The 24,755-nt window shown below is 37.7% G+C and overlaps 1 protein-coding gene across 1 annotated transcript in view; it reads left to right on the forward strand.

Annotated features, from left to right (window-relative positions):
• PTPRK (protein tyrosine phosphatase receptor type K) overlaps nucleotides 1–24,755 on the forward strand; it is a 421,483-nt gene that overhangs the window by 120,871 nt on the left and 275,857 nt on the right. Inside the window, exon 3 of the mRNA XM_075707712.1 lies at nucleotides 18,623–18,894. Coding sequence (XP_075563827.1) covers nucleotides 18,623–18,894 — 272 coding nt within the window. The remainder of the gene's footprint in view (nucleotides 1–18,622; nucleotides 18,895–24,755) is intronic.

Genomic DNA, 24,755 nt, shown 5'->3' on the forward strand with positions numbered 1-24,755 from the left:
GGTTTAATGTGCAAAATCATTTAGTAAATCTCTATTTTAAGAGCTTAACTTTGGGATCATGTAGCATCATCTTTCAACCACCCATAATGTGTAGCTGGACTTGGTGAAGTTGTACACTGCTTAGCACTGTTCAAACTATAGCTGTCTCTCACTTGAACCCCTCCTGCTTCTTTCTCTTTTCAGTTGTTGGAGTTTTACATCTAAAGTCTTCAATTCCTGGCATTTTGTGTTTTGCAACTGCGTTTCACCTGTTACTCTCCTTTTCTTTGATACCCCTTCTTTGTAATGCCCTTGTTCTCCATTACTTGGAGATGTCTCCCAGTGTTGTATTGCAAGCAGTCTCGCAGGATATTACTGCTTTTTTGTACTATGATGTATTCTAGGGCTGGTCCTTTAGTAGTCGGTTGTTAACCTCTCTGTCAGCCTGACAGTTACCCTTTTAACAAAGCGTGGGTTTTTTTTTTGTTTAGCTATGCTTTCCTTCACATTTTTATATTAATTTTCATCTCTGCTGCTCCAGCTGGTTTTGTGATACTTCTTTTCCACTAGCATATTTGATGTGATTTTTATGAAGAGTTTCAGGGTGATGAAAGCCATATTTATATGTTAGCTTCTACTGAATTTGCTCTCTGAATTTATCTATTTATTTACACACACACACCCCCCGGCATTTATTTCGTTCTTGGCAATAAGGTTCTTGCCCATAGGAGTGTAAACTAGCTAGTGGAGAATAGGGCTTAGATGTGAAGAATAATTTCTTGCTTACTCATCTCATAGTGATGACTGGTCCTGAGCACAAATTAATAAACGTAGCAGAGAGTTGTGTAGTACTAAATTTGTCTATTAAATTGGCTAACTCTCAGAAATAACTCAGAGCAACATCAAAGTGTCTGCCTATGTAATTGTATGTAGGTATGTATATTATTGTCTTGTTCCTTCCTCAGCTTAATGATACAGCACCCAAAATGATTCATGAAAGGTGAAGATGGTTTCTGGTGACTCTGATGGGACAAATACGTGTTTGGAGGTGATGTAGGGTTATTCCAGATCTTTACATTACTTTGGGTACTGCAGATTGGTGTGTGTTTAGTTTGAAATGAAAGGGTAGGAATAAGGGCCTTGTTATATGACTCACTTTTACATTGAATGGAAATTTTCCAGTATGTTGCTTAAAGTTAGTCTCTCTGGCAGCACAGCATTTTCAACAGTGTTACAACTTAGAGTATAGACAGTATAGAATATATATACAGTATAGAGTTGTCTTATCATACGAATGTGATGCGCCTATCAGTCTGGAGTAAGTAATCAAATTTTTAAGGCTTTGACTGGAGGTGAAACTTGATAACCTTTGCTTCTTTGAAGGCGGGAACAATTTTTTTAATTGTTAAAGATGATAAATAGTTGTCCAAGTAATTGTACCTTATAAAGACAGTAAGGCACTGATCACTCAGAGTAGCAAATGTGCTTGCTGACCTTTGAATTAAAGGAGAAATTGTGGCAGATATTAAAAATTATGGTCTGTTGGTATTTTTCCATCTGAAAAGTTATGCCTATCTGTGATTGTGAACTTGAGTAGTATGGTTTAGATAACATTATCATTCCTTTTTTCATGGAAGCTGTTGATTCATTGGATATCATGTAATGCGAAAGCATTAGCATTCTCAAGCAAATGCTAATTTGTAAAAAATTTAATATATTCTCTGAATATAAATTACAAAAATAAATTATAACAATTGATTAGTTGCTATGAGACACACAGAACTGAATAAGTTCTGGCAAAAGAGAAGCGTAAAATTAAGGACAGAGTCTGGAGTAATTGTTTTAGATAGACTACAGGTGTCTGGCATTACATAGGTGTAGATATTATGTGCATTCGATATATGCTATCATTTGCTTCTGTTGGCTTCATATCCCTGTACACCCACAATCTCTGAAGGTGCCTTTTGTGTAGAACTATTGAGCCTTGCAGGAGAGAGGCATTTCTCTTGATAATTCTAGCAATATGCATCATTTTATATGCTGATTTTATCACACATTGTTCAAATTGGTTCATTAAAATTAAACATCATTGAAAACTTCCATAGCCACCTGCACTGCCTTAATTCCTGTTTTGCTAAACGACTGAGCCATAAGGTTTCTTCAAGTCTTGCCTTGCCCTTGCTATGTTGCACATTACAAAAATGCTTGATTACATTAAAGAAAACAAAAGTACTTGGTTTCAAAATATATCTTACATCTCTCAATGTATTATTTTTATGCTGGTAAGTTTCTTAGTAGGTTTACAACCAGAATGGTAATTAGTACCTGACATTGAAAGAAATGAATGTTTTTTATTAGCTGTTTAGACTTTAAAAATTATTTTTAGCTTCTGAAGGTATTTGGTTTTTTTGTTTGTTTATTTGTTTTGCTTTTTGTTCAGACAAAGCAGTTATACCAACCCAAGCTCTACAGCCTAATTGTTCCTGTGAGTCCCTAAATCTCTGGACTTTATTTATTTATTTATTTATTTATGTTTCATGTATAATGAGAACATTGGAGAAGGGAATGGGGGAAATTGAGATTGCAGGCGTGGTGCTAATAATGCCAAGATCACGGGTTCAATCCCTGCTCACTGCAGGGGGGTTGGGCTAGATCTCTCAAGGTCCCTTCCAACCCAAAGCATTCTATGATTCTATAGAGTCAGAATGGCTTTTTGCATTTATAGTTACTGGAATCCTTCTCCACCTCACCTCTTTCCATCTGCAGTCATGCACTTGGTTACTAGCAGCTTTCCCAAATCTGGCCAACCAAAAAACCCCAAACCCAAACGGTTGATTCCTGTATAAGGTAGGCCATGAGAATATGTGTAAGTAATTTCTATTGTTAGTCTCTAATTTTTGCTGGATGAATTAACACTCAAAATGGTAATAGCTGTGTTGCAGTAAACCTTGCTTTAATAGGGGTGACCATTTTCTAGAACTTGCACACCATAGCCTGCAGTTCAGTAAGATGCACCTGAAGAAAACCTGGTATGTGTATGCTGTCAGCCGATCTCCCTGCTCGCTGATTGTTCCTGGTTGCCCAGCCCTCTGCGCTGGCCCGGTGTTACTTGGCTTCCACGTCCTTGAGGTGCAGTTCTGGGCACTGCCCGGCCAGCAGCGTGGATGCTGCACTCTTCCAGTTGATGCCTTACGTTGTCTGCCGGCATTTCGGCATGGCTTCTCCTTCCAAAAGGCTAGCCTGAGGCGTGCAGCAATAGTCTCGGCGTCATGCTACAAAAGTTGCTGAAGCACAGCCCCCTTCCCCCTGCTTTCCCACCCTCAGCATTTTGAACTGAGAAAGCACCAGGAGGGGCGTGGGGAGGGCTGTGTCTGGGAGCTGTTGGAGGTGTCACGCAGGGTTCAGGGGCAAGTGAGCCAGGAGCCTGGCCAGCCAGCCGGTCTGGATGGCCTGGGTGGGGTTACCTACGAGTGCCCTGGGGGCCCATGTCCTCGCTGATCCCTGTGGGCCAGGGAGGAGCTGCTCCTGCTGCTGACTGGGACAGCTTAGGGGTAGGTATTGAAATGGAGTGTCTTCTGTGCAGCAGATCTGATGATCTTGAGCTCTTTAACCACCTCTGAGTATGACAGTGTATTTTATGTGGTAGTGAGCAAAGGTACACATTCTGGGGAGTACGGAGAATGAAGCTCCATAATATTTAATGAAGTGCAAATTTATTTGTCTAAATATATGACAAGAAGAGAGTGAAGCATGCGTCTTAACCTATGCCGCTTAGGGAAAACTATTAAGCTTAGGGAAGAAATGTCTTGATTAAACTGCTTTACAGTAGGTGAAATGCTGCTTGGAAAACACTGATAGCATCCAGTCGTTCTTAACGTTTTCATTAGTGCCATGGATGATGGAACAACAAGTGTCCTTTGAACTTGCTGAGGATATCCAGGTTACTGAGCCACGAGCCTATCTGAGGGTAATCTGGGGTTCAAAATTAATATGGCGGATTGGGGTACTACTCATCAAGAAGAATTGAAAAACAATGAAAAAGAAACAATTTGGTGAAACTGGGCAGGCTTGCAACTACACATGGGTGGAATGATCAGCAGCATGAGTGCAACATGAAGTAGTGGATCTGCAAGAACAGTTTTTGTGGTTGTGAATTACTAATGAAATATGAGTCCACATTGTTGTGCTGTTGTGAAAAAGGTAGCTGTTGTGATTGCTTTGTATAGGATATTCTGTATAAAAATATATATAATAGTATTTTGGTTTTTTTTTTTTTTTCTTAGTGTGCTTAGAGGAATAAGTCCTTGTATTCAGTTTGGAGCGTGGAAGGAGAATTCCCATCTTTGGGAAGCTCAGAAGAAACCAGCAAAAATGACAGAGGGCTAGACAGCAGCTTATCCTCTCTGGAAAGACTGGAGAAATTAGGATTTTCTCTTCTACAGGAGAGAAAAAGGAAATGGAATTTTTAAAAAAGTGAAAGGTTGGTGCAGAGAAGGTGGTAACCTAGTCTTCGTGTTGGCTGGTGGTAGGTTAAGCAGTAATAATCTTAAATTGCAGTAAGAGAGGTTCAAGTTGGCAATTAGCTAAAACGCTAATTGGAATTCTGGAACTGAGTGCTTAATAGCTATCTCTTAACAGAGTCATAAGCGTTCTGCTCTCTACTGTCACAGTTTTCCCCCCTGAAATGTCTGTATGTGCATAAATGCCAGGAAAAGTTGTGTGTCTTCTATATGTGAGAAAAGAACCTGTCAACTAACAATACACAGACTTTATTGTCTATTTTTGTCTATTTTTGTTGGAAAGAGTCTAAATTCCTTTTTCTTTCCCTATTTGTTGTGGATTTCCATTCTGTATAGGGAAGATTCTATAGATTAGCCCTTGATCAGTCTTGAGGAGATTGATAGGTAAAACATAAGAGGAAAGAAGTATTTTTTTGAAACTTTTTTAGAAGCGACTTTGTCATGATTAACAGTTGTGCTTGTTTCCTAATTTCTTTATATTCCTTTCATAGAAAGAGATGTTTTTGAAAAAGTCCAGTTTTAGAAGACTACTGTACGATTAATTTCTCTTCATTTTCTGAGATGCTTCTTGACACTTGCCTCCGAGTATTTTATTTGGACATTCAGAATATTTGAAGGCAGTATTAGGATTCATAGTTGTTAACAAGTTTAGAGTTCCTTTGTGGTTTTGGCAAATTCTAATTTTAAAGGGAAAGTTTTAGAGTCTGAAATTATACTCTGTTCATTGCTACATCCTCTTAGTTCAGTGCAAATTACACATTCCCTTAGGAAGTAGAAGTGCAAAACCTTTATTTAAAAGCTTAATTGCAGTTTAAAAAAGAAAAGAAAATGAAATTGCTCCTTGCATGACTTGGTACTCTGGTATCCGTACTGTGTTATTGGAGAAACCAAAATGTGAAATAACTCACAAAAGAAATTTGTATGAAATTGCATTTGGAACATGGGTCCAATTCCTAGTCCTAATGATTAAGTACAGTGTTTGACTAATGAGTATTAGTGCTAAAAGCTCACAAGTTGTCTGAAACTGAGACTAGGTTCTCATCCATCATATGGTACATCTTTTGGTAGATTCCTCAGTTTTGTATTTTTTAGAACTTTAGGTTAATTGCATTAGTTGGTGCCAAGCATTAGGTGGTAACCTCATGCAGGTAAGAGGAACATTTTGTGGGCTTGGATGAATATGCTTAGTTTATTTTGTTGGCATTGTGAACTTCAGTATTCAAAATAAAGGAGGATTACAATATTATTAGCATGTATAGACTAGCTATTTGGAAGGAAAAAAACTGTTCTCAAATTTTAATTAATTGGAAAGTGTGGTGTCAAGAGAAAAGATTCTGATCTTCATAAACTGAGATGTTTGGAGTATTTTGTTTTGCTCTCGGAAAACAACAACAAAAACCACCAAACCCCATTAATAGCTGTGAACTTCAAGTTTTCTTTTGAAAGAAAAGCAGTCCTAGTTTATATGCAGTCTTTCTCCTTCCTGTTCTTCCCATTGCTGAACACTGAGCCCAATTATTTCTTTCAAAACAGTATAAAAAAATGCTAGTATGTTAGCATGAGTGATTTTTATAATGGATACGGTTGTTTCCATCCATCTCAAAAGTATTTCCCTGTAGAAGAAAGATGGTGTGTACTAGAGTGTAAAACCAATTGAGCTGCTAATACAATTTGAGAGGCAAGGGTTTATAGGGAGAGCTTATTTATTTATTTATCTATTCATTTATTTTAAAACAACTAATTCAGATGGAAAATGCGATGACCTGTCAGGTGTCCTAGCCTCCATCATGCCTGATGGAGATGCAGCAAACATCAAACTAAGTAGAGGTTATAACCATTATTCTGGATGTAATGTATTAATGCTAATCAGTTTAAGTATTTGGGAGAGAAGAGTAGTTGACATCTGTGGAACGAAGGGCTGTTAGCAAGAGGTGAAGCATGATGCGAGTTGTCTGTTTTAACTGTCAGCTCCAGCATTGAGGAGAGAGAGGAATTCTAATTTCTGAACTTAAGTTTTTAATGTGTTTTCTAAGCCTCCCTCGGGTATGAAGACAAATGTTTCAACTGTGTTTTGGGTAGGTTTTTTGTCTGTCTGTTTTTGTTGGTTTTATTGCCAATTTATTCTTCTAATTGTTTGTTTCCATGGTATTTAATATGATGGATTATGCATCCTCATGTTGTTGGGTAGGATTCCTTAGTGCATTTTTTTGGATATGTAGGATCCATGGATTTTGACTGTTTGCTTTAGGTGGTGTTATTTATTATGGTTATTATAGAGATGCATTATAAGGCTGTTCGCACTTGCAAGATCGACATCACAGGCAGTAACTGGAAAATCAAAAGAAATCCCAGAAGTAGCTGTCTGTAGGTGTTCATTTTTTTAGTCTTTTCCTTTCCACCCATGTAAAATTCAGAGTTTTACGGGGCATTTGGTGTTAATGTACCACGCCTGTTGAATTGCTTAAGGTTTTATTTTACAAATATGCATAACTGTGTGTAGTTGATGGTCTGAAGACAGGTTGAAGACTTCCTTGGAAATAATAAACTTCAAGGTTTCCAGCTTTTTTTTCCTTAAGCAACTACTTAAGTTCACTAAATAGTACTGCAGTTTTGTTGATAAAGACATAACTCCTGGTTATTCTCAACTGGAGTGTGAATCACTACAAAGTAAGGTACGTTTCTTCAGAGAGGAGGACGGGTGATATTTTGAAGAGGTAACAGTTTGCTATTAGATCTATCTTCTAAATGTATAGGTAAGTATTATTTCCATTATTTAAATATCATTCTATATTGTTTTTCAAAACTCTTATCGCTGGTAACTCTTAATAGTTCGTTCTTAATTCACGTTGTGCATTTAATCTAAAGGGATATATAGCTCCTTAAGTGTAGGTCCTACACCTGTAAAAGGAATGAAATCTGAAAGTAAAAGATGATTCTTCAGGCTGCGGCTGCACAAAGCAGTGTTCTGAGGAAAATTGTTTTCATAGCAGGAAAAGTTATTACTTGGTGCCAAGAAAAAGTGGTCCAAAGTAAAGGAATGAATATTCTTCCAGTTACCACCCCCCCCCCCCCAAAGTCTGATGAAAGTATTTTATAAACCTCCCATGCTTTAAATAAATTCTAAGACTACTTTCAAGAAATACAGGGCATATAATTTCCTCTTCTGAAAGGTCTGTAATAACAATTGTAATCTGCTGTTGCATATGGTAATGATTACGGCTTTTGAGCCTTTATTTAACTGTTTTTTATCCTTGCAAATGGTATTCTCAGCAGATTGTTAATTCTTATTTTCTGCTGTCACACGCTCATCCAGGGAATGACCAGTTTAATTCCTGTTTTCAGTTTCAGTGTCTTAAGCTGATAGGAATAAGTATCTTCTCAATGCACTTTAAATTGTGCATTCCAAATTCACTGTTGCTTTTGGAAGAAATTATTGTGTCAAAGACACTCTGAATATGAATGTTGCCTCAAAAATTATATTTTCCCATTCGGTTAAAATCTAAATGCCACCTAGTACTTAGGAGGGGGAAAAAAAACCTAAAAAGTTTGCAGGAATTTTTTTTTTTTTAAGATGGCAATGAAGAGAAAATAACCGTAAAGCTATTTTTTTGAGCTGTCTTTCTCTGAAGACTTTCCAACAACTTGAAAGAAGTTACTTTAACTGAACTTTTTTTTTTTTTTCCTGGGAGAAAAATCCCTTGCCCGTGTAGGTATTGCAGCTTCAGCTTCCTCTCATATCTTGACTTGATTCTGGTGCTTGTTGGGCTATTCCATGAGTCAGTTCACTTCTCTCACCTGGGAAGAAATCAAACTTTGCTGTCCCTTTGCCTCCCTCAAGAGGGAGGAGAGGAGACCTGGGTCATTTTCTGCTGGATTTGACTGTTGATTTGGCTCATGCCAAGGGTCCGATGAGCAGAGATGGAGGAGGACATGGGGTGTATCTGTGTGCTGGGAGGAAAAGCCCTGTGTGTTTCAGTGGCAGTGAGCTTTCAGGTCACCTCAGCTGACATTTTGTGAATTCTGCGTGAACTTGTTTTTGTGTGCCACAGCAAGCACACAGTATGCTAAAGACCTATGCAAATTACATTTTCTTCAGCACTTACATTTTCTATAAGACTGTCTGCCTTAGCATGCTTTTAATATTTTTAAATTTTGCTTTGATTTTGTTCCAAATAAATAATACCCTGCAGAGGAAGTGGATAATTTGATCTCCATCTGCTTATAATCTTCTCAGTAAAGAAAAGCATGTCTCTTCTAAATGCCCCTTGGCTTGAGGGTCTGTTTGGGTGTTCGGCTTATATTCAGTAGTGGTGATGATACAGCGTCATCATAGTCCTGTAGGTGGGCACAGAATGGCCAACACTGGTCTTTCATCCTGGAAGGTCTGCCTCAAGAATGGGTGGAACAAAAATAACACGTAGGGAGATGTCTGCTTGTGCATTACGGCACATCTTACCCAACCAAGTAATATCAGAGCAGTTTACAGCAATGGTGAAGCAAAATGGCTTTCAACTCTTTTCTGCACTTGTATTTCATACAGTGAAGTTGTTGCAGCTGCTTGTAGGTGTCCATGTCTTCATGGGACTGAATTTTCTTTGGGAAGTGCAGAATGCCATGAGGTTTGGCAGTGTCAGCTGCTGCTCTGGGAGCAGCTGCACGTTGGAACATCTTATTGGCTTTAACCTGTGCTGGCACAAATGGTACCCAGTTATTTGATAACCCAATTGGGTAACTTCCTACTGAGTTGATATTATTCTAGAGTTGGAAGTGCCTTGATGTTCATGCTTAAAAAATACATTTTCTTCCAGGCTGATAGCTGGACCAATGTATGCTGTTTCTTGGGCAGCAAGATCAGCCACTGGGAGACTGAGAAGCATCCTACAGTCACCTTGCCACCACCTGTGGGATATTTATGGCTTTACAACAGAATTTCAGATGACTTGGAGCTGTTGTTACTTTCATCTTAGCCATGCATTCGCGGATGCTGATGTTACAAATTCATAACCAAGTGCCTAACTTAATTCCCAAATAAATACAAAACTATTCCATGGGCCTTTCGGTTACTTAAATGCAGCTTACTGTTCAGTAACACTGTCCTTTTGTAAGCTTGCCTGATGCACCGTATCAAATGTCATTTTCTGAATGCTTTGTTGGAAGAGACTGTTCAAAGGAGCACATCACAAGATAAATGCTGTTTTGTACAGACGCTGCAAGTTTTCATTACAAATTTCAGTTGCTGACATTTTTCTGTCTCAGATTTTGGAGTGCTTAAAGCCTATGTATTTGCTAAAGATCCATCACAAGAAAAACCACGGTGAAAAGACTTAAATTATCATACCTCAGAAACTGGTATCTCATCACGTTTTCTTTTTCTGCATCAGTACAAACAAATCCACAGGAAGCTAGTGTTATGTGTGAGAAAACTAGGAATTCAAACACTTCAAAAGTGTGTATTTTTCATGTTTATTCATATTTAAAATGTTGATAAAGGGAACAGAACTTTAGTAGCTGCTTATACCCTGAGGAATGGTTTTCAGTCAAAACTTCTTCATAAACTTTGCTCCAAATACTGGTAGTATATGTTTGAAACATGGGTTTGGGTTTTTTTTTTTTTTTCCTTTCCCTTTTTTTTCCTCTTTTTAATTGGCAAACATTTTCTTGTTGTTATGGAATAGACGAGTCGTGAGTGATAGTAGTGTCATGCCAGTAGTATCATAGGTGTTAATACTGGTAAAGTGTTGTGGCGCCCGTGATACTAATTCTGTGGCTGACCTGGTGCTGCTTTGATTTACCTTGCCTGGATTGGTCTTACTCGGTGCTGCCTTGTCAAGCTGTCTCCCTGTTGCTTTAATTCTGTGGGTGTGGAAAATGGGGGAATCCCAGTTACGTGACCTTGCTGTAGAGCAGTGCTTTTGGAATTGTCAAGTACAGGCTGGAGGGCAGGACACCTTTCTTCATCGCCTGAAATTGCAGTGTCTGTGCAAAATTGATGAGCTATTGCAGTCCATTAAGCTGAGTTTCTGTTTGAATGAGTGAGTACTCTGCCTTTATTTACACAGTGTGGCTTAATGACTTGTTTCAGGTTGGTTATTTTAATAATTCTCATTCTCTATGGGGAGTAGAATTAAAAAATAAATGGATTGCATTCTCCAGACAAATCTCCACTGTCTGCATGTTGTGTGTTTTTGTTGTTAGTTTTTCTAATCTTTGTAGTAAACTCAGAGTCTTGACTTGCATTTGAGTTGTGGTGCATTGGCAGTGAGCTATGCAATTAAGTTGAAATTGGTGAGCCTGATTTTTTTTCCCTTTCATTTTTTACAATCTGCAAAGAAATGGAATCAAGCCTTCAACAATTGGAGTCTCATGTAGGGAATAATACTGCAAGCGAGGTGTGTGGAAAGATACCTCTGAATCATAACCATTTAAAGAAATTTTTGAGAACTTTTGTGGTCATTATTTTTAAATTTTTTTAATGAAAGCAGATGACTGACAGGCAAATCAGGATATAATAATATTGTGTATTTTGTGTGTGTATGAAGTAATGTGTTTTAAGTGGGATTATAGTGTCTACATTTATTTCTAGCCACAATCCTTAAGACAAACTGAATTGATGGGGCAGGGCACTGAAATTAGAAAGCTTAATATTGTCTCTAGTTTTTCTTCTTAACTTTGTTAATATTGTTTTTTTTCTCTGTCTTAGGGTGGCAGATGTTCACTATGTGGTGGGTAGTGGAAGGAGAAAAGGGAAGGGGAGTCTATTATGGTTTGAAGTTTTCTAAACCCAAGCAGATGGAGGTTTACCTGGAGTATATTTAATTTATTAATTTGCTTTGGTTTTTTTCTTTTGAAAAGACTATCCTTCCTGCAAGAAGAAAAAGTTAATAGCTTTTGAGGTTTTATCATTAGCCTTTATTTTTTCCCTTCTTGCAAATGACAAAAATACATGTAAAGGGCCCTCTGGGAAATGATCAAAGGGATATTACTCTGAACAACAAAATAAGCATAAATACTAGTGTGTGGGAAATGTAAGTTTTCTGTGAATTAATTTAGATGTTTCTGAACTTCCTCTTCGCAGTGTACTTCCAGTTGCAAGCCTATTTCTGTATTTCAGTGTGAGTTCATTGCCCATTGTATCTTATAAAGGTTGCCTGGAACCTAATCGGGGCCTATAATGTTGTATAGTGGTTATTAAAAAATGAAACAAAAAGGTCACATAGTCCTGACCTTTAGGATAATGCACTTAAGTACCTTGACTGTCTACCTCATGTCATTGACATTGTTGTGAAATAAAGATAAACCCTTCTTTTGACTTCATGGGGAAGACTTCTTTTTACCTGATCTTTTTTTGTGAATCTACTTAAGCAGCTTCATGTTACTCCCTACTACAATGGGATGTATATCAGTGGGATTTTTCCCCATCAGCAAACTGCAAAGTTGAATCCACTTCTGTACCCAGAAATCTAGTTGCATGTGACATTCAGAACTTAAAGAATTATTTTTTTTCACCTGAAGGTGATGTAATTGTGTCTTACTGAAGGAGCACAGTAGCAGGTGAAGTTACCACAGTGTGCCCTTGAAATGGAGATGGTTTGATAGTTAGTACTTCTTTAAAGGAAGGAGGATTTGCAGGAGTTGAAGACCAGCCTGCTGAAAATTACAAGTTTCACACTTCAAATAGAAGCCTGTTTTTCAGGGAGCAGGGAAGTGAGAGAAAATAATTTGATCAGGAAACTGATCTGCCACATTGGTACATTACAGCAGGCATATTTTAGTTAAGGTTTGTTTGGGTTGTTGTTGTGGTTTTTTTGTTGTGGTGTTTTTTGGGTTTTTTTTTTTTTTTTTTTTTTTTTTAATCTTAGTGTGACTTCTTACCTGCAATTAACTGCTAGATGATAAGAAAGCTTGAGTTTCAGTAGGGGGTAGAAACTAAGGCTTTTCACAAGTAATTACTTAAGGAATTAATTTATTCTGAAATGATCTGTCCTGCCACTGAGCTAGGACATCAAGTTCAATGCTTATCAAAATAAACAATACGTAGTGAAAGCTCTGAGGAATATACAGATATATTTAATAATGTGGCTAAGTGTTGTGGTTTAGCCCCAGCCAGCAACAAAGCACCATGCAGCTGCTCACTCACCCCCTGCCCTGGTGGGATGGGGGAGAGAATTGGAAGAGTAAGAGTGAGGAAAACTCCTGTGTTGAGATAAGAACAGTTTAATAATTGAAATAAAATAAAGTAAAATAGTAATAACAACAATGTAATAATAATAGTAATAATAATATACAAAGCAAGTGATGAACAATGCAATTGCTCACCACCCGACGACCGATATCCAGCCAGTTCCCGAGCAGTGATCACTGCTCCCCGGCCAACCCCCCCCCAGTTTATATACTGAGCATGACATCATATGGTATGGAATAGCCCTTTGGCCAGTTTGGGTCAACTATTCTGGCTGAGCCCCCTCCCACTTTCTTGTGCACCTGGCAGAGCATGGGAAGCTGGAAAGTCCTTGACTAGCATAAGCAGTACTTAGCAACAACTAAAACATCAGTGTGTTATCAACATTCTTCTCCTACTAAATCCAAAACACAGCACTATGCCTGCTACTAGGAAGAAAATTAACTCTATCCCAGCCAAAACCAGGACACTAAGTCTGATGTCTCTTATTTCATACCTATGTAAATGCCTTCGAGTGGGTTAATGAATAAGTGCTGAATAGGCATCAAAATCTTCCTGAAAGTCAGATCCTGAGGTTGAATTCTTGGCATGAGCTGGGTAAAGGCTTAGGAGGCAGTGTTATTTGGCTGTTTCATACTCTGGATTTTCTATTCTGTGCAGGAGAGAGTTGGATTGACCTTTTATATCAGGAATAGTATTAGGAGCTATTAACTGGCAAATAAATAGAAGGGACTTAAGAGAAGCAAAATGGGAGGGTGGAGTTTGCTTTGGAGAAATCAAACACTTAAGTGTGATTGGGAGAAAGAGAACGTTCCTTATAAGTTTTAAAGATTGTAAAGTTGCAAAGATGGGGAAGGCTTCTGGGAATTACTGAAAGGAGGGTGAAGCAACATAAATATGGAACTACATGTTTCAAGAAAAATGTTACTGATGAGTTGTGATACATTTTGCAACAGCCCTGCTGCCAGAGTAACTAAAGACTTTGCATTTGGGTAAGATGAAGAATAGACAGTGAAAGGAGTAGTTAAGTTGTCCAGGTGTAAATTACAAGTGGATACTTTTTACCTCTAATTTCTTTCAGCATCATCCAAAGATAAAACTTATTCTTTCTGTCTTGTAAGAAGAAAAAAATGAACTTCCGCTCTTTCATGTTAAGCTTCTCTTCCTTCATTGCCCAACATATGGATTTATTTTCTTTTTTTTTTTAAAATCATTTTGGTTTTTAATGAGACAACTCACTTGCAACTTCCTTGTTATAAAGTCTTGGTGGAAAGAGAGCACAGGTCAGCTATTCTTCTTTCTTGTCTGCAAGGGAAGTAGGTGTATATAGTGGTTTACATCTGCATGTGCTTGATCTGTTAGGCCAATAACAATGGCAAAAGTCACAGAGCCTGTCTCCACTGGGATTTAATAAAACAGCTCGTATATGCAGTATCTAACTGCAGTTAGGTAAAACTATTTAACTACTGCTTACCTTTTCTGTCAACTGTGGTGGGTTGACCTTGGCCAGACCCCCACCCAGCCGCTCTTTCACTCCTTCCTCCACAGCACGAGGGGAGAAAATAAGATGAAAAAGCTCACGGGTTGAGACAAAGACAGGGAGATCTCTTCTGGGAAATCACAATTACCGACTGTCACGGGCAAAACTTGGCTTGGGAAAAAATTAACTTAATTCCTCACTACCAGCACAGGGGGATGGGGACTGGGAGCTGTGGTCAGTCCATAGTGCTTGGTCTCTGCTGCTCCTTCCTCTTAACTCTGTTCCCCTGCTCCAGCCTGCAGCACTGTTGTGAATAGTTAGCTTTAACAGTTACTATAAGTTCTCATTGAAAATATCAACTAGATAGTTAATCTTAGGGATTAATAAGTTTGTCAGCATTTCCCTCACACTTCACATTTCTGCCAAGTCCAAAAATATCTTACCATCTAACTTGTGATCGCCTGTCCTCTTGTTATTTCTCTGTTTTAACATTAAATATTTGGGTAATTGTTCCCTGTTCCTTGAAGTGGTTTGCTTAGCACCTCTTGCTTTTGTACTGTGCTGATATTGCCACTAATAATAGTCCAAGGTATTGGTTAGCTCCACAAAGTGGCCACTTGGCTGCTTTGTCATCCCTTTATTACATACATCTATTAATTGAAAAGTTTTGAGTTGGTAATAATACAGTATTATAGATTTGTTTCCTGTGTGTGTGATTTTTTTCCATATGCAGTTCTGCCTATGTTTCATCATTTGTACTTAAATGTAAATGCTGTCTGCCCATTTTACATGGTCAGCTGAGTGTTGCAGTAGCTGTATGTGAGAACAGGACATATGCCTGCCTGACTGCTTGGGATGTGTACGCTGGAGTGTATGTTACCTTTTGAAAGTCTTGTTTTTAATACTCACATACATTTTTACGCTTATTTGAATAGTGTTATAAATTACTATCTCATATCAGCGAAGTTCCTGTCCACTGTAGCTAAGCAATTATTTAAAAATTAAAGGAAAATTTTCTGGCGGTAGTTTTATTTAGTCCTTTTACTTCATGTCTAGTAACATTTATAAAATACATACATTTGTTTTAGTGTGTGAAGGGGCATTTAGTGCTAATTCTGTGAGCACATATTTTCACAGGGATGCGTCCCCACTGTGATCCTTCTTCCAGTGGGCATTGCTTTATAAAAGTAGTGTCTAGTGTTAGCCAATACCTTTCAAATTTGAAAACTTTGTAGCTTGTTCTCATCAATGCTATGCCATGTCAAACTTAGCTGGATATCTAATTATAAACCTTTTGTTTCAAACACTGTTCTTTCTGTAATTTCTGTTACTCATGTTTATTTGGCCTCATTTGTTTTAATAGATTGCACAGCAACTTGTGCCATATATGTAGCACTACAAAATACAGTTTTCAATATTAAAGGAAATGCTTGTTTAAAAAACAAAACTGCAGAGAAAGTATCTAGGGCTAAAGTTTTGCATAAGTTTCTTAAATTTTGACTTAAGACATTACAAGCATGTATAAATGGGGAAAAAAACCGCTCAACTCTTTCAATCCTATTTTAGTACATAGTATTTTTTTACAAATAAAGAATGACTTATCAAAGGCGTAAGAAAATATTCTCTGTGTTTTTCAAAGATACAAATTTGATGTATTGTTTACCTTGGCATTGGCTTCTGATTTTCTTGGAGTAGATAGAAGACTGAGAAAGGAGTGAGGCTGTGTACATTGATGGGATATAGCCTCAAGTTTAAGAAGAGGGGCGAGGGGAAGTAGTTTGCGAGATACTGAACAGATGCTTTGGCTTTGTGACAAATGGTTTATGAATGCTGTCTGGAGCATTTCATGAAGTGCTGTAGGACTAACACATGTAGCTAGATATATGCAAATTTACTGCTAAGTATTTTTAAATTATGAAAAATGAGGTTGAAAAAATAGAGTACTATAAAACGCATTGATAGGCAGAAAAATGTATGTTGGAGCGTTCAAAGACCATAGCAGATTATATTAGTATAGGAACAAGATCTTGAAATACATCTAGTTTATTTCTTATAATTTGATTGTGATTTTCTTTCCCTCCCCAATGTTTTTATCTTGAGATAAGCTGAGAGAAATGACATTTCAAAAATTCTGCAAAACTCAGTTCTTTTATTTTGCTCTTTCCTTCCCCCCACAGATTCCCTTCAGAAAAAGTTGGAGGGTTTATCTGCTTCCTGATCTTACCTGTAGAAATGTTGATGTTTATTTTGTGTAGGAAAAAAACCAGTTGCTTTTTGTCTGTCACTTAGAAATATTTGCAAGATATGGCCAAGAGGCAATGTAAATGGCTATGGAGGATCTGTGCTAACTGTGTGGAAAGCAGTTTTTGTAATGTAAAGCAGTCTTTGTGATTTTTCACTGATCCTTTTCAGTTTTCTAACTCTCATGTAGAAAAAACCCACCCAAACTACTGACATACAACCTCCCCCTGCCACATGCATAGTATTTTTTGCCAAAAATTTTGAAAATATTATTCTGTAGCGTATCAATCATGAGTAATCAGGTACTTGTAAGAGCATATGTATTATTAAGACAGAGATTACAAACAGTTATTACTAAGTAAGTTTATTCTAGAGTCAAGGGGTATAATAACTACACACTGGTGAACATGGCCATAGAAACACATTTCCGAGCATCTCATGCAATTGTCAATTGATTCTAGACCATATTCATTAAAGACTTGTAATAACAGCAACCTAAATAGTATAATATGATTCCTTTGTGTCTTTATAAATGCGTATTAATGAAAAGATGATCAGAAACTGATACTTTACCACATTCTTTAATAGAATATGAATCCAATAACAGATCCTGCATATAATTCTAAATATTAACTGGGTGCTTATGTTACATTCTAGCAGAGTTTTCTTTAAGCCTCCTTTTTAATGTTTAGTATTAAAAATCAAGATCCTGGTACTGTACTTTAATAAGAGCTGCTTTCATTCTATAGTATAGCTTTCTCTTTTGTTATAAATTTTTTTTATCACAGAATATCTTTACAGGCGAGTAAATTAGCATGTCACACAGACGACTTAATCCATATCCATAAATTTTCATCATCTCCTGAGCAACAGCTTGTCAACAATTTTCAAAATGGCTAATACAACTGTTTAGGACATATTAGAACACAATAGTTCCTTGTTGCACAAAAATCAAAGGACAACCTTCACATACAGAATAGTAATAGTTTATACAAAAATATACTTCAGAGAAGATTTTCCATCAATAAATGCTCATCCATGTACATACTCTCAGAACGTCTATGGGGCTACTCATTTGGACAAGTGCTCACAAATCTATGATTTCTCGAATTTATGCTAAATTTTGAACTGTATTTTTGATGGATTTCATCTGAGCCTTCTTCAGGAGGAAGGGCTCTTTATTATGGTGCTCTTTAAGACTAGAAGTAGAAGCAAAACCTGTCAACATGAAGCTTCTGGAATCATTAAGCAGGAGGGCAGGTAAGTTCATGTTAGGAAACTTTCCTGTGGCAAGGATTCAGACTGTATACCGAATTGGGTTTTCTCACCTGGTTGTAATATTTTGTCTGGCATGCTGTGTCTCAGAAGCTTTGTTCTGTAGGGTTTATTCACTAGATAGTACCTGGTATGGAGTTCTTGCTCTTGAAGAAATGGGGGTGCTCTCGGGCTAGGATAGATGGTAGCCCTGTCTTTACTGTCTGTACTGCAGAACACCAGGACAAACTGTTTCAGCATTATGTTCTGTATAACCCATTTAAACATCTAATTTCCGCTTTCTACCTTTGTAGCTAGACAGGCTCAGCTTGTTCTGTCTTCTGTATACTTGTAAAATAAATTTACAAGATGGGCTCTCTTCCAGCTGTAGAAACTTCTGGTACATCCTCAAATCCATTGGCAAACAGAGTAGCTTCTCAGGACAAATGTGTCTTGGTGTCCTAAGTGAGCTATTTTTACTGCTATCTAAAATTCAAGTCTTGCCTCTTTTTCTGGGTAGAGAAAGGTGTGATAAAGGTGCACTGAGGAATGTGGACCTTATTATTCCATATTTTTCATTTTCAGGAAACCTGTGGAGCAGGTTGAGAGAATTCTGGCCTCAATGACCTCAGAATAATGATGATCCTTTGCTTCTCTCATTATTTTATTCAGTCCGTCTGTGATCCTATTTCCAATTATCTGATCCTGAAACAGGAGAAAGAAAAGTTTGTAGGTAGAAGCATCTAGATAGGTCCTCAGAGATATGTGATGTCTTCTGTAGATACTGCTTCAGTGATGTTTCTAGGCATTTTATACCTTGCTGGATTTCTTGCTACTTGAATTTTAAGATTTTGAAATATGAAAACCTTTGCATTCCATCCTTTTTCATAATTGAACAACCAGTTTCTTGGCAGTTATGTTTTTCCTTACTACTGTTTTGTTTGTTTCCTTTCCCACTCCCTGCTTTAGGGTCATACATGATAGTGATTTCCTCAGACCATGACCCTGGAGAGAAGACTCGACTCCAGCTTCCAACGATGAAAGAAAACGATACTCACTGTATCGATTTCAGCTACCTTCTGTACAGCAAGAACGGAGCAAACCCGGGCACTCTGAACATCCTGGTTAGGGTGAACAAAGGGCCTCTGGCTAATCCAATCTGGAATGTCACCAGCTCCACTGGCAAAGACTGGCTTCGAGCAGAGTTGGCTGTCAGCACTTTCTGGCCTAACGAGTATCAGGTAAGCTTGCAATAAATTCTTCCTGCTTTATAATGTTTACTGCAAGGTCCTATACAGTTTGCGTTCATTTTGGTCTGTTCTGATAGAGTATTATTCCAGTGTCCATAAATAAAGTGTTCCATTCAGAATAAATAATTATTTGGGGATGGGTGTTTTTTTGTAGTAGGTGATCATTCAAAGTTATCTGGTATTCTATAATAGGAAAAAAAATAAGCTGGAAACAAGCCTCATTAAAAGAAATGGTAAGGTTAAAGTCCAGGAACATCAAAAATGATAAACTCCCAGAAGTAAATTGCCTGTGCAACTGTAATTTGTACCTGTCTTCCCTCCTCTTTTGGATATGCGGGTGTTACTGTGTCTAATTACATGACTGTAAACTGTGTTTTTTTCCACATGACATTTGCTTCATTTGCTGTGCAGGCAGAATGGTGCTCACCTAATGAGCAGCTGCTCAGGACGTGTTTTTCTCCTGTTTGCTCGCTATGGGACAAAACCACCTGCAGTGTAGGGCTGTTGTTTAGAGAGAAAAATTGTCTTGTTATTACTAGATGCTGTTATTTGATTTGTTTGATTAACCTGAGAAAGTACCTGCAGCTGTTTCGCTCAGTGGGTATTTGATGTGAAGGATGAATCTCATACGCAGGCATTTTTGTGCTGGCGTGTAGGAGGGGGAAGACTTGGATTAGATGCACTCATCTGAGTTGTTACACTGTGAGGTGTTGTGTCATCCTTGTACGTAGTGCTTACAGGCCCCTGTCTAAGGATGCTTCAGGTCATTAGCGCTCTTGCAAACAGTTTGGATGTCTGGACTTGTTATCAAATGAAGCAAAGTGGCCTCTTTATTAATGGTTTTCTTGAATAGTGGTAGTGTATTGTAGAAATGTCTCTTAAAGTGCCTTTTCTAAAGTTCTTTGCAATTACCCACTGTCAAAATAATCTCCATAAAAAACAAGCATCAGTGCAAGCAGCCTTTCTTATAGGTTGAAACTGGTGTAATTTACTATCATTTTATGTTTTTCTTCATTTTTCGTTTCCCTGTTTTTAATATTTTTATTTATAAAGGAATTTAATCTATCAGTGACATTGAAACTGGGTGAAATTTGATTTAAAGTTCTGAAACCTGGTTTCATAAAGCTTGGCTTCTGAGGAGGTGTTTTATTAACCCTTTTATGTTGCTAGAAAGTAGCTTTTGGTGTGCTTAAAAATCCAGGAGCCTTTTATAGCAGTATAGTAGTAATCAAGTATAGCAGTATTATATGCAGTAAATCAGGTTTCTGCTGACAGATGGCCCGGCTTGACAATGAGATTGGTGGTTGGGGCCTTATCTTAGCAACATGGTCATTTTTCACTTACGTTACAGCCTTCACATTATCTCTCTATAGACTGTGCTTAAATTCATTCTTTCCCTTGCTCAGTTATCCAGCAGAATATTGAAATAATGTGTAACACAGTTTATTTTTAAACTAAAAATACATCTGGAGTAGGAGTGGAGAACTGTTAATGCAACCTGCTGTGATTTGTGTACGACTTGCACAATTGCTTTTATGAACAGGAGGGGGAAATCTGCATGCTGTTAGTGCATGCCTGCTTGTTTGCACAAACAGGGTTGGTATTTTTATGGTTTTAAGTGGTTCTTTGAGGTCTCAAAGTCAATATTGCCCTTCATTGTTCCTTTTTTTTTTTTTTTTTTTTTTTTGGTGTTAGTTTTGAGTTGAGTTATTCTTTGGCGTGGAAGTCTTTTTTCATTTTTCTCATAGGAGTTCTTTGCTCTAGTAGAGCTCCAGCTCGTGATTTTGGCACTACCTGTTGGTCCATGAGTTTAGCTAGCACTGAAGGAAAATATGTGTTGGTTTTTATAATGTGCTGTAAGAGGTTCTCTACTAAACTGGGAATTGGATCTCTGCCTGTACAAGCAAGGTCACTGCTGAAGATTATGGCGGAGCACAACTGTTTGCATGTACTTTGTTAATCAGGTCAACTTCATTGCCATTTCCTTCACTTTTAAGTGAGGGAAGAGAATGGACATTAGCAAGGGCTGAATAGCACGGGTTACGTTGTAAGGAAGTCTCTTATGGTAGCTTGGAAGTTAGCAGGATGGCTGTGTTAATAATACTAATAAAGTGCTGCACCTAGGCTAATTAGCTCCTAAACAGCATTTCTGTGCTCTGCTGCGCTGGTTGAAGCTTTATTGCTTCCTGTTCAAAACTAGCACAGTGTTTTTGCATGTCACTGGTCAACAATATAGATACAGCTTATGCATTTTTGCATGGACTTAACATTTCTTTTTACTTATGAGAGAGAGATTTTTTTTTTTTTTAAAGACTCCATTTACTTGCCTTTCTTTAACTATATTCTGTTGAATGGGTTTTTTCTTGTTTGTTTGGTTTGGTTTTTTACTTATTTATTTTCTGACAAAATACAGTACACTTTATTACAGTAACTTTACTGGATCAAGCTGAATGTTCAAGTTCGTATCCTGTCTCTGATGGCAGATAACAGTGGAAGCTTGTAGAAGAGTTCATGAACAGGACAAACTCATGGTCATACCTCCCCCAGAATACAGTTCCAGCCTTGACTATTTGTGGCTCAAGAACTTTGAGCTTAAGAACCAAAGTAGTGCCTTTCTATAGGCTTTCTGCACTGGTTTAAGCTTCTACTGTCTACAGTGTGTATGACATGAAATTCTAATGTTAATTACATGTTAGGACCATTCCTCTGGGTTTCTGCAAGTATGGGGCCTGTAATTCCGTAGTTGTCATATTTTACACTCAAGAAGATTCAGCAGTCCTGTAATGATACAGTCTGTCTTCTCTCTCCTGCTAGCAAGGCATCTGCATCTTCTATTCTGTTTGTTTAACATGTGGATGAACTGTCAAGGAAAAGGGTTTGGTTAGAGAATCCCTTGGGATAGATGATATGATTTGATTTTGGTGCTTGTTAGTTCTGGAATCTTTTTTTATTGCTCCCTTGGAAATATGCCACCTTTGACCTGCCTAAAGCTTGCTTCAAAGGAAAAAAATATTTTTGGATTTTTGTTTAAACTTTGTAGCTGTCTGAGAGTTTTGTCTCTCTATTGTCTATGTTGATTACTACTGTAACTCATTAATTTATTTTAGTTAAGATGTTTATTCCTGTCTGGATGTGTTGTTTTGTCTAATGCTTCTGTTCATTTCCCCAGGTTCTCTCCTCCTTTGCACAGCAGGAATTATCCAACTGCTGAGGGCTGTCTCTTCCTTTCTGCTTCTGTCACAGGCGTTCTACTTCTCCTCCCTTGCCAACTATGTCATCCGTTTTTGAATTTTTTGTGTGGGTTGGTTTTTTTTTCTTTGTCTGCTTGTTCTTGCACAATGTCGTTCAAAAGTCTTTTGTTTCCTACGTTTTGTGTGTCCCCCTCAGCAAATTAATTTTGCTCCCACTGGGTCACATCCTTGCTCAATCACATGTGAGGTCCACTTTGCAACATGAACCGTGGACTTTCTGGTTTTGGTGTCTCTGTTTTTTGTAACCTTTGATCAGAAACTGATAAAGAAACTCTTGACTTGGAACCACAGATCTCAAACTTGTAAAAAATGAATTACTTGGTTTCTTTATGGTCCTTTAAAACTTCATTATACAGTAATAGAGGTCCGTAGTTTAACAAGGAGGCTGGCTAGGATACCTGCTTGGTAGGATTGATGGTTACACTTGGAAGTATAGCCACCAAACAAAAACACTGAACTGTAAAAGTACATACAGCCTGTGTGAACTGCGTAGAGCTGAGTCACAGGCCAACTTAAGAAGAAAGCCACCCTCCCAAACTCCCACTTCCTATTTATAAGGCAGGTGTCCTTGATTCTATATAATCTCTAACCTTGAAGCATCCAGAAAATCCAAAGAAGGTCTTTAAAAAAGGAAAGCATTCCAAAGGTCTGATATTTTGAAAGGATTTTATTTAAAACATATTGGAATACAGAAAATGACTTAACATAATGTCAAAGACATACTGGGTGAATAAACCTTGGAAATAGTGTAATTCTGTTGACTAAATAGATCAGAAGATGTTATATTTGAACATTTTAAGAAAAACTGATGAGCAGTCAGCCAGTTAATGTTAAAACTTGCTGTAAGTCTTGGATGTTGAGTTGCAAGACAGTGAAAGTCTCGTCGTGGGAATCTTAGTATGAGCAAGAGTTCAGCGCCAGAGAAGCAGTCTCTAGCCATGTGTGAGAGGCAATGCTTCAATAGGTTAAGTTTTTTCTGGCCTAGAAAAAGACACAATTCAGGGCAACATGATAAAAGTCTGCAAAACCATCGCTGGCATGAGGAGTCCTCCTCTTCTGCTTCAAGAATTGGGGGCCTTTTTGGTCTGGTGAGGGACCCAGACTGAAAAGAAGGTGGGTCACACAGCAGGCTGTAGACCCATGCAAGTCTGTGTCAGAAGCTGCTGTTCTGGATGCCAGAGGAGTATGTAGGCTTAAGGAGGCAGCTGGGCAAGTTCTTGAAAGACAACTATTAGAAATCAGTAATTAGGCAAACAAGTCCAGGAAGTCTCATAAGCTGAAAGTAGCTGGAGGAGCAGAGAATGTTTTTCAGGGCACAGAGAAATTGTGTGCGTTCTTGCCCTGTTCTTACCTTTCCTTATGACCACTGTTAAAGCAAAGATGTTGGGATAAGTAGACCTTTGGCCTGGAGTGCTAAGCCATTCTTAAGTTCTACACAAAGGGCAAAGGCCTCTTCCCCCGCCCCCCGAGTGGATGTGTACTTAATTTGTTTCCGTATTCCTAGGCAGACTAAAAGTAATTTTTATATTCTGTGGTTACCTAAACCAGTCTGGTCATATTCTGTGAAAGTTTTTGTTCTGGCTGTAGAAATGAAAACTAACTTCATCTGCCACTACTGACCCTATGCCCATTTGTCTTAGCTCTTTTCCCCTTGTCATCTCCTTTCAGTCTAACTTGGGGTAACAGATACTTTTAACATTGGAATTTACAAATGAAGCTCTTTAAATTTTTCTAGTTTCTAAAGATTCGCAGAAATAAAGTATGAATTAGTGGCTAGAATGAGTGGCTAGAATTTCATTCTAGCAGAGATATAAAAATTGTTTATTAAAATGTGGCAGTAAAAGGTTGTCTAGCTTTATAATTAAAGAAAACTAAGTTCATATTTATTAAACGGAGACAGATGGCTTTTTTTTTTTTTTTTCTTTTCCTTAAACTTGCAGGAGCTTGTGTTTGCTAGGTAGTGTAAGTCACTGAAATGCTCCTTGTATAGGTGCATCTTTCTTTAGCGCTCCTTTTGTGGAATAACTCCTTTGAGAATACTTCGTGGCTTTTAAAAATTTAGGGTGGCTGTCCATAAAATATTTTGTTCCTAGTTCATTAATACATAATGAAATGCCTTATGCATCTGTTTGTCTCTTTCCTCTTCTTTCTTTTCTCCATAGTTTTCATCAGTTAAAAGCACTTTTAACTGTCTTACTCCTTACCGCTTTCATTAATGATTGAAAATTGGACCCCTTTGGAAATATCTCCAAATAGGAACTCTGTTGCTTTCTTGTCAGAAATGCTTTGTAAACCCCTGAGTGTTCTTCTGACTGTTACTTGCTAGACAGCACTTAATCAAGAGAATTTCTTTCTTTATACAGTTAATTGAAGAGTTACTCAGAAATGCTTTTTTATAATGACCTTTCTTATCGCTTCTCCAAGACTTGTTAGTACAAACAAAACACCATCTTTTTTAACTGTTAGCATAAACATGAAAGTGTGCAAGCATATCTGTCACATTTCTGTCTCATTTCTTTGGAGATGTTTATGAATTTGGTGAAGACAAAGAAAGATTAAGTTTCAGCAGAGTGATTAGCAGCAACACTTTAATAATTTAGT

This window comes from Pelecanus crispus, chromosome 3 (genome assembly GCF_030463565.1).
Source record: "Pelecanus crispus isolate bPelCri1 chromosome 3, bPelCri1.pri, whole genome shotgun sequence".
NCBI classification, from domain to species: Eukaryota; Metazoa; Chordata; class Aves; order Pelecaniformes; family Pelecanidae; genus Pelecanus; species Pelecanus crispus.